The sequence below is a fragment of the Nycticebus coucang genome, chromosome 7 (genome assembly GCF_027406575.1).
Source record: "Nycticebus coucang isolate mNycCou1 chromosome 7, mNycCou1.pri, whole genome shotgun sequence".
Classification (NCBI taxonomy): Eukaryota; Metazoa; Chordata; class Mammalia; order Primates; family Lorisidae; genus Nycticebus; species Nycticebus coucang.
In genome coordinates, this window is record NC_069786.1 from 132,717,706 (window position 1) to 132,732,421 (window position 14,716).

Below are 14,716 nucleotides of genomic sequence, written 5' to 3' on the forward strand. Positions count from 1 at the left end.
GCCCTACTCCTCTAAGCCACAGGCGCCGCCCCAAACCTCTTCTTAATAATTTTCAAGCGACTCTAACCAGAAGCTTCTAGACAGGAGCCTCGGCCTTGCCCACAGCTTGTTAGAAGGCAGAATCTCTCACCGGTCCGCAGGATCAGAATCTGCATTTTAGGTTCCCTGGGGACGCCTGGGCCCGATGCGGTCTGCTGGGCGGGGGAGTGCTCCCCGGCCACCTGTGGCGCCCGCCCGCCCGCCGGTCCCTCCTTACCTTGGGGAAGGCGTCGGGCCACACGGTGGGGGAGCCGTGGTTGAGCAGCACCCGCACCGTGAGCTCCGGCGCGTCCTGGGGCGCGCAGCCGGCCGTCCGCAGCGCTCGGGCCAGCGGCGAGGCCCCGCCGTAGTCGAGCGCGCCCGCGTCGGCGCCGAACCGCAGCAGGAGGCGCGCCAGGCCGTGCCGCGCGTGCCCGCAGGCCTTGTGCAGCGGGCTGCGCTCGTCCTCGTCGCGCGCGTCCGCCGCCGCGCCCCGCCGTAGCAGCAGCGCGCACAGGCGCAGGCAGCGCGCGTGCTCGTCGGGCCGCAGGGCCGCGCCGCACGCCGCGCTCAGGGCCGTCTCGCCGCGGCCGTTCCTCGCGTCCACGCGCGCCCCGCAGCCCAGGTAGAGGCGCACGTGCTCGTCCAGGCCGAGCTGCGCCGCCAAGTGCAGCGGCGTGTCCTGCCCGGCGCCGCCCGCGCGCTGCACCGAGGCGCCGTGCTCCAGCAGCGCCTGCGCGCACCTGCGGGAAGGCCAAGGTCACCGCGCGCCGGGCGGGTGGGGACGGTCCGCACCCCGCTCCCCGCTCCCAGCACCCCGACGCCCGGCATGCTGCCCTGTGGCTGGCATTTACCGAGCGAATTGGCGCCCTGAAAGGTCAAGGGTGACCCCGAGCTAAAGGACATGAGTTAGGGGCTCCCATGTCAAGGCTGCAAACTTAGTGGCTCGTCCTCACTCCCATGTAGGAGCTAAAATGCGGCTCTTTAGAAGATTGACCGGGTTAGGGTGGGGTGGGGTGAGGGGGATTGACAATAAGTTGATTCATAGTCATGAATATACGGTTTAATAGAAGAAATAAGACCTGGTGTTAGATTAGTGGGGTGACTGTTGTTTATACTGTACGTTCTACATAGCTAGAATATTGCAAATGTTTCTAAATAAAGAAATGATAAATACAGTAGAACCTCCACGCTGACCACCTCCCTGCATTGACCACCTCCTTACGTTGACCTAATTCTCATAGGCCAGAAGTGCACCACATGTATGTGTCAGCAGAGTAGCCTAGTTCCTTGTGGTGACTCACACTGCCATATGTTGACCAGTTTGTTACAGGACTCTTGGGTGGTCAACTCACAGGGGTCCCACTGTACTTGAAGTGATGGATGACCCAAGTACACTGATTTGACCTTTACATATTACAGTGTGTCAGTGTATTAAGTTATCACATGTACCTGGACTATTAGATACCCAGTGAAGAATTAGATTATGACAACACTGGGGCCACGAGCCCCACAGTTACCAAACACAGTGGGAACAGGGACTTGCTGTAAGAATCCACAGGTAGACTTGTAACTTATGATAAAATTGTAGCAGCTTGGTGCTCCTTGGGAAGGGGACGTGGTCCAGATGGCAGTGCTGGAGGCACCGATTGGTTACCTGGGCATTTGTCATGCCTGGAGGTTATGGGTTGGCAGTCACAGTTCTAGGGAGAGTCCCTTAGAGGGTCAGGGTATTTCTCAGCCACGTATGCCTCTCCTGGAGGCCACACAGCTTTGGTGACAGTGGGAGGCAAACCTTGCCTGCGCCTCCTTGGTCACCTGCTCATGGTTGCCATCAGTGAGGCTGCTCCAGCTCTAGAGTCTGACTTCAGACCAGTCTCCTTGCCTCGCCCGCATCTGTTAGTTGCTGGCCATCTCTGCTCTGTGGAGACCTGAGTTGTCTCTCCCAGCCCTTCCTGGCTTCATTCCTCCCTGGGGCAGTAGTGTGGTCACTGTCTCATCCACACCCTCAGTTCTCTGGAGTCCAGGGGATGATGGTCATCCACAATTCAGATGGCCAAGTCTTCCCCTAAAGTTCATCTGTCATCTCTGTTCATGTGGCCACTGAGCCCTTCTAGAGCAGCACCATTCACAGAGACTGGCTGGGCCTCGAGCCCTTCAGTTAATACTTTCCAGCTTTCTAGCCTACGAGAATCTGTTTCTGCAGCTCTTGCTCTGTCCTTCCTGAGACTACAGAAGGGGGTCTCTCTCGGTCATTTTGGCCCAGCTGTAGTCCCCTGTGATTTCCCTTGGTCTCTGCCGTTTCCCGGTCCTGCTATTCCCCCCCAAGAGATGTAGGACTTCATCTCTTTAACAACCACTTGAACTGCTTCCTCCCTCTCTTCTCATGGTCCCTCTCCTTTGCTGAGGCCAAGTCTTTTCTGGCCTGAATGTTTATGAGTCTCCTTATCACTTCTGCTCTAATCTAGCAAGCGCCGTGCTCCCTGGAAAGAGGCTTTCCAGCGTGAATCAGAGGACATGTGCCTGCTGGGAACCCAACAGCTCCTACTGCCTGCTGGACAAAGCCCAGGCCCCATTCCTCAGGACATAGGACACAGCGTGATCCAGCTCCTAAGGCCCCACCCTTAAACCCTACCCGAGCAGGGGTGGTTGTTATAACACACCTGCTCTTTCATACCCCCATGTCTCGGTATGTTACTTACGGGGACACCCTGCCTCACAGGATGGCCTGGACACGCCTATCTTTCCTTCCTCCTGGAAGCCTCTCAGTGCCAATGGTTAGATGGGTCTGTGTTGTCACATGCCTCGTACATAGGTGCCTGGGTGCACTGTTTGTTATAGCATATTTCAAATATTTGTCTGCACCTTTGAATCCCACCTCAGATCATTGGCTCCTTGAGTGTAGAAATGGGGGTTTTGTTTCTTTCTGATTCTCAGTGCCTGGCCCACTACTGGTGTTACCTAAAAGCATGTTGAACAAAAGCATTTCTTTAATTAACATCTTTCAGCTTTTCTCCATGTTGCCATTGTTTTTCTGATTATTTACCAAACTGGGGCTCTGAGCAAGATCATCCATTGAGGGTTTCGGAGCTGACAGCAGCTGTCCTTAAATCCATTTATATTTTTACCTGGGGGCTGCCAGTATTTTAAATTCCTTCTTTGTGTTTCTCTAGCCTATATATCAGCAGTATCTGGAGAAGTAGTCTGTCTTGGGTGAAAGATCTTTACAAACAAGTACATTTTGATGTGAAATGTCCTTTGGGACAATAACCAGCTAAGAGAGGATGCAAATTTACAATCAGAGCGTTTTACTTTGCTTCTCACTTGCCTCTTTGGGAAGCATTTTGAACAGTGCAGCAGGAGGTTAGAAATCAAGGGTTCCATCTCATTTTGCCACTGAGCCTGTGTGCGCTTGCAAACAATTACAAAACATTTTCTTCTACTTTCTTTCTTTCTTTCTTTCTTTTTTTGCAAGCATCTCAGCCTCTCTAAAGAAGTCCACAGGGAAATACAGCGGTCCTCTTTTCCACGTGCACAGCCTAACTGGCTAATGGCCAGGTTGCTATTTGCAACAGGGACATCTTTCAGCAGAATGAGGACACTGGCCCACCCTCTGGAGGGCTGCAGATGCCCTTTTCATTTTTAATGAAGAGCATCTAATTGGCTAAACGTTGGCACTTTCTTAGCGTGGGCAACGGTCTGGGTTGCAGAACCACAGGCATGAGAGAGAAACACACCAAATTGACTGGGGCCCATGTCTGCTGGCACATGCTGGCAGTCATTAAAAATGAAGTGAGAGCCTATTTAATGGATGGAAGGATATTTACAGTGGATATGTGAAAGGACAAGGGGATATATATACAGCACAACAGCGCTGTACAGCCCCATTTTGAAAAGCATAAATCCATGTGCACAGAAAGAAAGCCTAGGAATTTATAGGGCAGCGTGTTAGTCTCTGGATGATGGGGCTTATATTATTGTTTCTGCCTGCCTGTATTTTCAAATCTTCCAGAATAAGTTGAGTGACAGTTTGAGATAAGAGCAACAGAGGTTATTAATAACAAAACTACCCCCTCACCAGTCCCAGCAACAGCCCATGACTCTATGAATGTCCTTTAGCTTTCTAGGTTCCCTGAACATTCCTGAATTTTCCATTGGTCTGTTTAGACATAAGCATCGGTCTCCGAAAGGCCTACGAGGAGGTGAGTAAAGGGGAAGGCTGGGCTGGGCAGGGGGAACACAGCCACAAGCAGAGAATCTCGGGGACCCTCAGACCTGACCCCAGGACCCATTCCTATCCTTAAAACACTGTTTATCATTCCAGTGATTTGTACATTGATGTTCTCAGACCAAGAAGAAACAGCCCTGTGGGGAAAGCATCACCCAAGTCTTTGCAGTCCTGTGTAGGGGACCCTCCTTGGCCAAGTGCTTTACAAACTCCCAGGGAGAACTCTGTGAGCAGGTTCCCTGCCATCGTGATAGGCAGAAATCAGAAAGGGCCGGGGTCAGCATACAACAGTCATTGCTGGGGACTAAGGGTAGAATTCCCATCTGAAGATGTCAGAACAACTTTGTCTCTATCTCACAGGGATTAAGCAGACACTGTGTTGTCTCAACAGCCTCTAATATGAAGCGACTGGGACAAACTCATCCCTGGATCCCTTGTTCCTGGCTTTGACAGTGAGAGTGGTGACAGGCTGTTACAGGGGCCCAAGGTTGACAGCACAAAGAAGGAACTTGAGTCAAAGGCAGGAGTTAGTAGAGATGAGCCCATCAAGGGCTGTTGAATCAATGTCATTTTAATTCATTTCTAAAGGGGCAAGTAGGACTCGGCCCCCTCCCTCTATCCACTTCCCCCCACCCCAATCTTCCCAAGCACTTCCAGTCTGTTCTGAGGGCAGAGGACCCAATGCCACAGCACACAACGCTTCCCACTTTGTGCCTCTTCCTCTACCCACCTGTGACCCACCTGGCTGCTGAACTTCCCTGCTTCCTGTGTGCCCTTCCCCAGGTATCCTTCATTCTGTCTTCCCTGCTTTCTAAATTTCACTCTTTTTATACGAAGCCCTCAAGATGGTACTCACTGCCTCCTGGTTCTGAGCTGGAAGGTCTTTTGGGTTCCCTGGTACTTGGTCTTCTTTTTTTTTAAACAAATGTTATTTTTATTTATTTATTTAGACAGAGTCTTACTAAGTCACCCTCGTTAGAGTGCTGTGGCATCACAGCTCACAGCAACCTCAAACTCTTGGGCTCAAGTGATTCTCTTGCCTCAGCCCCTAAGTAGCTGGGACTACAGGTGCCCACTGCAATGCCCAGCTTTTTTTTTGTTATTGTTGTTGTTGTTTAGCAGGCCCTGGCTGGGTTCGAACCCACCAGCCCTGGTGCATGTGGCTGGCGCCCTAACCACTGAGCTACGGGTGCTGAGCCACAAGTCTTATTTTTAGTATTTGCAACAACTCTGCATTGTAGGTGGAGTTTGGGGAAACTGAGGCCTAAAAGACCAAAAACTGGCGTAAGACCATACAGCCGGGAAGTGGTAAAGCAGAGGCCTTGACTGTGCCTGATGGCTTCCAAGTTCTCCGCCACACCACCCACCTGCTGCCCCTTCCTGTGGGTACTGTTTGTTAAATGCCTTCTTGAAGCCAGCTCAGTACTAGGCATGTTCCATTGTCATTGCTGAACTTTTTCACTCATTTGTCCATTCATTCAGTACGTAGAGAATACGCCCCTTTCAAGGCAGAGAGAAGTTGCTCTCTTAGCTCTCCACAGGCGTCCTGGCCGGACTCACTGACCCAGCACAGAAGGCAGGACAGGTGCATGGTCGGCCTGCCCGTGGACCTCCTGTAATGGGGAGGCACCGTAACCCTCTCTGCCCAGTCCTCCCAGCTGCCCTGGGAGGTGGAGTCCATTCTCCCTGGGTTGTGGTGAGGACTTAGTCTTCGAGGTGGAAGCAGTGGTGGAGAGGGTGGAGACCAGGAGGATGACGGGGGCTTGTCAGCACATCCTGCTGGGGTCTCCAGCCACCACTGCATGGCATAACGCAATAATTCAACAACCACCAGAAAATGATACTGTACAAGTAACGTCACGACAACTACAAGGAACTGCAAAAGAGAAGCCTCATTTCAAGATTCAGACACCACCTCGTTTGTGTGTGTGTGGGAGGAAAGGACGTCGCTTTGCACGCATGTTGCTGGGGACGCTCAGCATCCCTCCTCTGAGCAGCAACTGCTCTCCCTGGAGGTCGCCTGAGTCCTTGGACGATGCTGACATGCCCTTTACCATTCTGCTCACACGCCTGCTGCCGGGATCCCTTCTGACAGACGGCAGGGGCCAGGGGAAAGACTGGGGAGAAAAATGGAGCTGTGTGTTCTAATGATGCTGTTGCAAGAAGGTTCCCTCCTGTGTATGGATTCCCCAGCTGGCTCCGAATGAAGGCCAGGGAGCCACAGCCCTGAGACTTTGATGGAGGAGCAGTTCCACTTTATTTCCCTGGACCTTCTGTGAGGCTCTCTCTTGGGGACCTGCAATCTGCCTCCTTTCATGCTGTGCTCCTCTCTGCCTTTCCTCCAGGATGGGAGCTTTGAAACTACCCAGCATAGACGTTTATAACTGAAATGTCTGATGTGAAGGGACACATCCTGCCGGGTGGCGGGGAGACTGACGGAGAAACTGGTTGGCCATGACTATCATCCCTATTTCCCTTGGGGAAACCATCTTATGGTTTTCTGAAGTTTCGTATGATTGCAGAAGAAATGATAATTCTGGCAAATTCTCCCAGTGGCAAATGGAACTCTGCACTTTGGCAAACTGAGAAATGATTTAGTAAAAAGATCACAAGTAGGTCCACCGTTTGCCCCACATCCCACTGAGAGGCATCTGAGACCCTGGAGCTTCACTGGTGTGAGAAACAGGCAACTTTTCTTCCCTTTCTCTCCTCCCTGGGCCCAGTACACTGGATGAAGAGAGAGACCCAGAAGCAGCAGAGTGAGGGGGAGAAAAAGGAGGGAAAGGAAAGGAAAGACTCTGCCCTCTTCCTGAGCTAGGGGTAGGGTGGGTCGGAGAGAGCTTTGAATTGGATGGGAGCAAAGTTTTATGTATGTATTTTTTTTTTTTTTTTTGAAACAGAGTCTCAAGCTGTTGCCCTGGGCAGAGAGCTGTGGTGTCATAGCTCACAGCAACTTCCAGCTCTTGGGCTCATGTCATGCGCTTGCCTTACTTTTTCTATTTTTAGTAGAGATGGGGGTCTTGCTTTTTTTTTTTTTTTGCTCAGGCTAGTCTTGAATTCCTGAGCTCAAGCGATCCACCCACCTTGGCCTCCGAAAGTGCTGGGATTGCAGGTGTGAGCCATCTTGCCTGGCCTGTATGTATGTATTTTTGAGGTAAAATTTACATACAAAGAAAAGTGTGGGTCTTAAGAGTACAAATGAATACATTTTGACAAAGGGATATAACTGTGTAACCAACACCTCACTGAAGATGTAGCTCTCACCATGAATTTATCTTGTGTTTACTACCAGTGAATCATCACCCCCACAGGCAACCACTGTTCTGATTTTTCTCACCATGGGTTAGTTTTGCCTTTTCTGAAATCCCCTATTTTTTTGTGTGTGTCTGGCTTCATTCATTCAACATAAAGTTCTAATGTCCATCCATGTTGTTGCATGTATAGGGCAACGCATTCTCTTCTTATTGCTGAGTTATGTTCAGTTGTATGGATATACCACATTTTACATCCATTTTCCTATTGATATTTATGGACATCTGGGTGTATCCATTTGTCGACTATTATGAATAAAGCTGGCACAAACTTTTTGCATAAATTTTCTTTTAGACATATTTTCCATCTTTCTTATGTAGATACCTAGCAGTAGAATTGCCACTAGGTATATATTTAAATTTAGAAGAAATTGCCAGTTTTTCATAGAGATAATAGCATTTCATACGCCCGACAGCAATGTTTGGGAGTTCAGGTTGCTCCACCACTTTGCCAACATTTGATGTTGTCAGTTTTTGTTATTTTGAGCCATTCTAATGAGTGTGAGATGATGACCATTTCATCGTGTTTAATTTGCCGTTCCTTGGTGACTAATGATGTTGACCAACTTTTCATTTGCTTATTTGGCATTTGCATATCTTTCATGAAATGTGGGGTCAAGGCTTTTGCCCAGAGGATAAAGTTCTCATTTGGCCTGGACTGGCTTTTTGGCTTTAAAACAGGACTTGGTAAGTGATCAGACAGTTGAGGAATCTGTTGGGAAGGGGGCTAGACCTCTAATAAAACACATTTAAAAGGAGGTGGTTAGAGATCAGTGGAGCTACTTCCTGATTATAGACAGATTTGGGGAGAAAAATTTGGTTAACAAAGGAGAGGCAGTTCCTCATGACACTTGGCTTTTTAAGTCCTGGCTTTGCCAATTTCCACTGTGTGCCACTTTATTGGTAAAACATTGGTCCTCTCTGAGCTCAGTTTTCTAATCTGTAGACTGAAAATGACCAGGCCGTGTAGGCCTGGGAAGACTGTAGGAAATAAGATATTTGGAAATGCTCAGGAGTGCAGGAAATTACATAAATATTTAGTCATACAATAGGGGCCTGCCCTGTCTGACACCTTATTCTTCAATATTCCTTACGATGCCTTAAACTCCTATTGAAAAAGACCATGATTTTCTTCTCTCTGCTTGAACGAAGAGTCAGTTGCTCATCTGGAATGTGGGGGGAGTGGACTGTTTTCTGGATTATGTATTGATGCTTGGGAACTTAGCACCTTAGGCAGGTAAGCCATCTCCTATTATTAGATGGAGACTGTTGGGTGCCTCCTGCCCCCCCACCCTCCGTAATCAGCTTATGAATTATTTTTTAAGTCAAATAGACACAATTGGGACAAAAAGTAAACCTGCATGCTTTTTCTTAATATGTTTCACAGAGATACTAAGTCATCCTCACTTTTGTTTAAATCAAGACGGCTAAAGACAAGAAAAAGAATTGGGCCTCGATAAATTCTTTTTTCATTTTAATTATCTCAGAATAAAAAAAAGGGCCAAGGAGAGGGATCTGATAATAAATAGGGCGAGGCTGGCATGCAGGCTGCTAATGCGAACACAGTAACTTTACTGGAACTTTTCTTTTTGGGAAAATCTCTTCAAAAAGCTCCTAGATTAAAGCTCTGATATCTCTTTTTGTGTGTTGAATTCTGAATTCTGAAGCTTGCTGGTTGGAAGGAAGCACAGATAATTTTTTTTTTAATCCCAGGAACTCAGAGACTCAAAGGTTTTCAAGTGCTGTGCCCATGGTGAATTGCCAACTAAAAGGGGCTGGAGCAGAGCGGGGTCCCTAGGTGTGGAGACCATTGTCATCAAGAGTAGGAAAATGAAATATCTCTGTATGTAGGTCAACGACCCCCTCTCTACTGTAAGGTAAAAAAATTAAGGATGACCTAAAATCTACTATGAATAAAAAGATTCTGGAGAAAGTGGCTCTTTCTTGTCAAAGTGATAATGTTTATACTACCTGAAGCCAGACCTCCTCAGAGTCTAACTTTAGGGGGACTCTTTGGAGCTGAAAAGCCATGGTCGGAACCTCAAGCCCTTTCTGACATCTATTAACTTTTTATCCTTCAAGGTAGTTGGCTGTGTTATTGTAGAGGTGTTCAATGGGGTCTGCCAGCATTTTCCATTCTAATCATTGACGGTGAAGGGGTTCTAAGTCAGCTGTTACATAGTTCTGCCTGAACTTCTGGTTTATTCATCAGTTACCTTAAACTTTTCCCCCATCACCAGGATTTAAATAAGTCAAGACTGTCAAGTTAAACAGCCAAAGGGAAAGACTCACATAGAGAGGCACAAAGAAAGAAAATGAGACAAAAAAGAGGAAAGAGGTGCAGGAAGAGGAAGGCAGAAGAGATTTTGAAAATCTCCACTTTAATACAAATACATTTTTAAAGTCCTTATTAAACAATGTCCCAGATCTGTATGAGTTCTGAAAAATCAGCTGAAGCTGGGAAACTGGTGTCTCGTGTACATCCTATAAGCTGAGTAGCTCTGACGGTTAGCATGTGGGCTCAGCTCCTTATCACGCCCCAATGGAAGCTTGTTGGTGTATCCTAAGGGTTATTGTCAGGGTCCACCATATTTTGTGTTTATTTTGTGTTCCAAGGAGGTGCTGCATTCTCATTTCTTAGCAAAAAGCAATATTTAAAAAATACTATAATGTAGGAGTTTGGGGCCCAAGGTATGAGGCAAACTTGATTTTTAGAATGCTTTTTATTTTTAAAATTATTTTATGTTTTCAGAAGAGGTGCAAAGATAGTACAGAGTTCTTAAACGCCCTTCAACCAGCTTCCTCTAAAGTTAACATCTTATTATGAATCACATGTCAAAATTAAGAATTTAACATTATTACAAGACTGTTAACTCAGTGGAAGACTTTATTTGGACTTCAGCAACTTCCCTATCAATGTTCATGTTTTTTTCTATGATCCAACCCCAGAATACCATGTTGCATGTAGACAACTTAATTTTGAACAAGAGAAAACTAAACACAGGTGTGCTTTTTTTGTGGGTGGGGGTAGGTGTATACCTAGAAATGGAATATCATCAAATGGGTTATGTTTTCCATAGGAACATGTTATAATTGGGAGTTGTGCTAAGAACATCATAGCAGGTCATATAAATTGTAGATGATCAACAAATATGCTGACAAAGAAAAGAAACCCCCAAATTAACTTGAAATAGTGAAATATTGTTTTGGTTCCAATAAAACAAACACAATGATTATAGACAAGGCCCCAGCAATTGCAGTCAGCACCTACATAATGCTTACCATATGCTAGGTGCTCTTGTAGGCATTTAACGTGTATTAATTCATTTAACTTCCTAACTATCTTATGTAGTAGGCTCAGGTATTAGCCCTATTTTACAAACAGGAACACTGAGACACACAAAAATTAAATAATTTGCCCAGTGCTCAAGAGCTAGTAAGTGTTAGAACTGGGATTCAACTCGGGCTTCGGTGTGGTAAAATTTGCAGAGATATATTATGTATGGTATAAGCATATGATCAAAATTGAATGCAGTCAATTTTACAATAGATTAATAATTTTGCTTGCTGTATTAGTATATAGAAAGACTTTTGCAACTGATTTGTTTGGCTTACGTCTGTTAGCTGATGTGTCTATCTTAGAAATTTTTCGGTAGAAATCCACTAGCCCTCACTCTCAAACCATACACAGAGTCTATCCTACATATTTCTGGCTTGGTGTTCAGCACACTGCTATAACTTCTGCCCTGAAACCACAACCCTTTGAGGGCAGGGACTCTGTCTAGTGCAGCACAGCCTTAGCACTCAGAAGATTCAATAGCTGCTGATTTAATGCTTTAATGGAGTCATTATTGATTGAACTTGGAGCTGTGCATGTTAAAAACAGATGGAATTTCTATAATTTTGCCACAAGACAACATCTTTGTACACCTCAGAAAATTCATCTGCAGATCTCACTGAATGTAGTGGTAGTCCTGGCTCTTCTGTGTGTCCTTTGTAATCTGAGCCGGCTCTACGAGTAAACAACAATGTCTAAGGGACCTGCGGTTGGTATTGGTCTTGGCATCACCTACTCTTTTTTTTTTTTTTTTTTTTGTAGAGACAGAGTCTCACTTTATGGCCCTCAGTAGAGTGCAGTGGCCTCACACAGCTCACAGCAACCTCCAACTCCTGGGCTTGAGCGATTCTCTTGCCTCAGCCTCCCGAGTAGCTGGGACTACAGACACCCGCCACAACGCCCGGTTATTTTTTGGTTGCAGTTTGGCCAGGGCCGGGGCCGGGTTTGAACCCGCCACCCTCGGTATATGGGGCCGGCGCCTTACCGACTGAGCCACAGGCGCCGCCCCTGGCATCACCTACTCTTGTGTGGGTGTCTTCCAGTATGGAAAAGTAGAGATAATTTCCAATGATCAGGTAAACCAAACCACTCCAAGTTATGTTGCCTTTACTGACACTGAACAATTGGCGATGCTGCAAAAAATCAAGTTGCAATGAACCCCACACAGTTTTTGATGCCAAGCATCTGATTGGACACAGGTTTGATGATGCTGTTGTCTAGTCTGATATGAAACATTGGCCCTATGTGGTGGTGAATGATGGAGGCAAGCCCAAGGTCCATAGAATGCAAAGGAGAGACAAAAAGTTTCTATCCAGAGGAGGTGTCATCCTTGGTTCTGACAAAGATGAAGGAAATTGCAGAAGCCTGTCTTGGAAAGGCTGTTACCAATGCTGTGGTCACAGTACCAGCTTACTTCAATGATTCTCAGGGTCAGGCTACCAAAGATGATGGAACTATTGCTGGTCTCAATGTTCTTAGGATTATAAACAAGCCAACTGCTGCTGCCATTGCTTATGGCTTAGATGAAAAGGTTGGAGCTGAAAGAAATGTGCTGATCTTTGACCTTGGAGGTGGCACTTTTGAGGTGTCAGTCCTCACTATTGAGAATGGAATCTTTGAGGTCAAATCTACAGCTGGAGATACTCACTTGGGTGAAGACTTTGACAACTGAATGGTCAACCAATTTATAGCTGAGTTTAAGCACAAACATAAGAAGGGCATCAGTGAGAATAAAAGAGCTGTCCGTTGCCTCCGTACTGTTTGCGAACATGCTAAGCGTACTCTATCTTACAGCACCCAGGCCAGTATTGAGATTGATTCCCTTTATGAAGGAATCGACTTCTATCCCTCCATTACCCATGCCCAATTTGAAGAATGGAATGCTGATCTGTTCCGTGGCACCCTAGACCCTGTAGAGAAAGCCCTTCCAGATGCCAAACTAGACAAGTCACAGATTCATGACATTGTCCTGGTTGGTGGTTCTACCCATCTCCCCAAGATTCAAAAGCTTCTCCAAGACTTCTTCAATGGAAAAGAACTGAGTAAGAGCATCAACCCCGATGAGGCTGTTGCTTATGGTGCAGCTGTCCAGGCAGCCATCCTATCTGGTAACAAATCTGAGAATGTTCAAGATTTGCTACCATTGGATGTCACTCCTCTTTCTCTGGGTATTGAGACTGTTGGTGGAGTTATGACTGTGCTCATTAAGCACAATACTACTATTCCTACCAAGCAGACACAGACCTTCACTACCTACTCTGACAACCAGCCGGGTGTGCTCATCCAGGTTTATGAAGGTGAGCGTGCCATGACCAGGGATAACATTTGCTTGGCAAGTTTGAACTTACAGGCATACCTTCTGCTCCCCGTGGTGTTCCTCAGATTGAAGTCACTTTTGATATTGATGCCAATGGCATTTTCAATGTCTCTGGTGGATAAGAGTGCAGGAAAAGAAAATAAGATTACCATCACTAATGACAAGGGACGTTTGAGCAAGGAAGACATTGAACATATGGTCTAGGAAGCTGAGAAGTACAAGGCTGAAGATCAGAAGCAGAGGGACAAGGTTTTGGCAAGAACTCAGTTGAGTCCTATGCATTCAACATGAAAGCAACTGTTGAAGATGAGAAACTTCAAGGCAAGATCAATGATGAGGACAAACAAAAGATTCTTAACAAGAGTAATGAAATTATCAACTGGGTTGATAAGAACCAGACTGCAGAGAAGGAAGAATTTGAACATCAGCAGAAGGAGCTGTAGAAAGTCTGCAACCCCATCATTACCAAGTTGTACCGAGTGCAGGAGGAATGCCAGGGGGCTTCCCTGGTGGTGGCGCTTCTCCTTCTGTGGTGTTTTCTCTGGTCCCACCATTGACAAGGTTGATAAAGCCAACCCAAGTGTAGATGTAGCATTGTTTCACACAGTAAAATATTGAAGCATCCAAATGTGTAGCAAATTATGTGGCAGATTTAAAGTTGGGCTGCTATAGTGAATTGTTGGGCATTCTCGATACTTGAATATGGAACATGTGCACAGGGGAAGGAAATAACATTGCACTTTAAAAGCACTGTATTGTGAGTGGAGAATGCAACATCTTAAATAAAGCTGTATTTAAAATTGCCAAAAAGAAAAGAAAAGAAAATTCATCTGCAAAATGAGTTGAGAACAGAAATTGGAAGTGAAAACAAGGTAGAAATTAACCCCATATTGAATTAATATTAGAAAGAAAACCTCCCTGTGTAAAGAATGCTTGCAGCTGTGGATGAAAACAGTGTGGAACCCTGAGTCACAAAATCTGAACTCACTCCCCACTATCATTGGCAAAACTGAATTTCTCAACCTCCCAAAGGGTCTCTGGGCTCCCGGGCAGAGCCTGGTGAACTCTCTGAGTTGAGGAGATGGTGCTGGAAGTCTAGGGAGGCCAAAGCAGCTGGGGTTTGTGGGGAAGAGTACCAGGGTACAAAGAAATTCACACAGAAAGAACTTTGCAGAGGGTCCCCTGGGGTGTTCAGTTGGGTTCTAATTAGTACATGTATGTGAGAAAGCTAGTTAAGGCTGTGGGAGGAATCACCTGAAAGGATTAGGGAGAACATTGCTCATAGTATGCACAGTGCTGGGAATAGTGTCTGTTCTCAGCAAGCAAAGGATAAAACTTTGTAAATAGGGCGGCGCCTGTGGCTCAGTGGGTAGGGCGCCGGCCCCATGTACCAAGGGTGGCAGGTTTGAACCTGGCCCTGGCCAGCTAAAACAGCAGCAGCAGCAACAATGAAAAGCCGGTTGTGGTGGGCGCCTGTAGTCCCAGCTACTCAGGAAGCTGAGGCA

At 46.7% G+C, this 14,716-nt stretch overlaps 1 protein-coding gene across 1 annotated transcript in view; it reads right to left on the reverse strand.

Moving 5' to 3' along the window:
• The window catches only part of ASB18 (ankyrin repeat and SOCS box containing 18), a 66,714-nt gene that overhangs the window by 20,263 nt on the left and 31,735 nt on the right, over positions 1-14,716 (reverse strand). Inside the window, exon 4 of the mRNA XM_053596993.1 lies at positions 257-761. Coding sequence (XP_053452968.1) covers positions 257-761 — 505 coding nt within the window. The remainder of the gene's footprint in view (positions 1-256; positions 762-14,716) is intronic.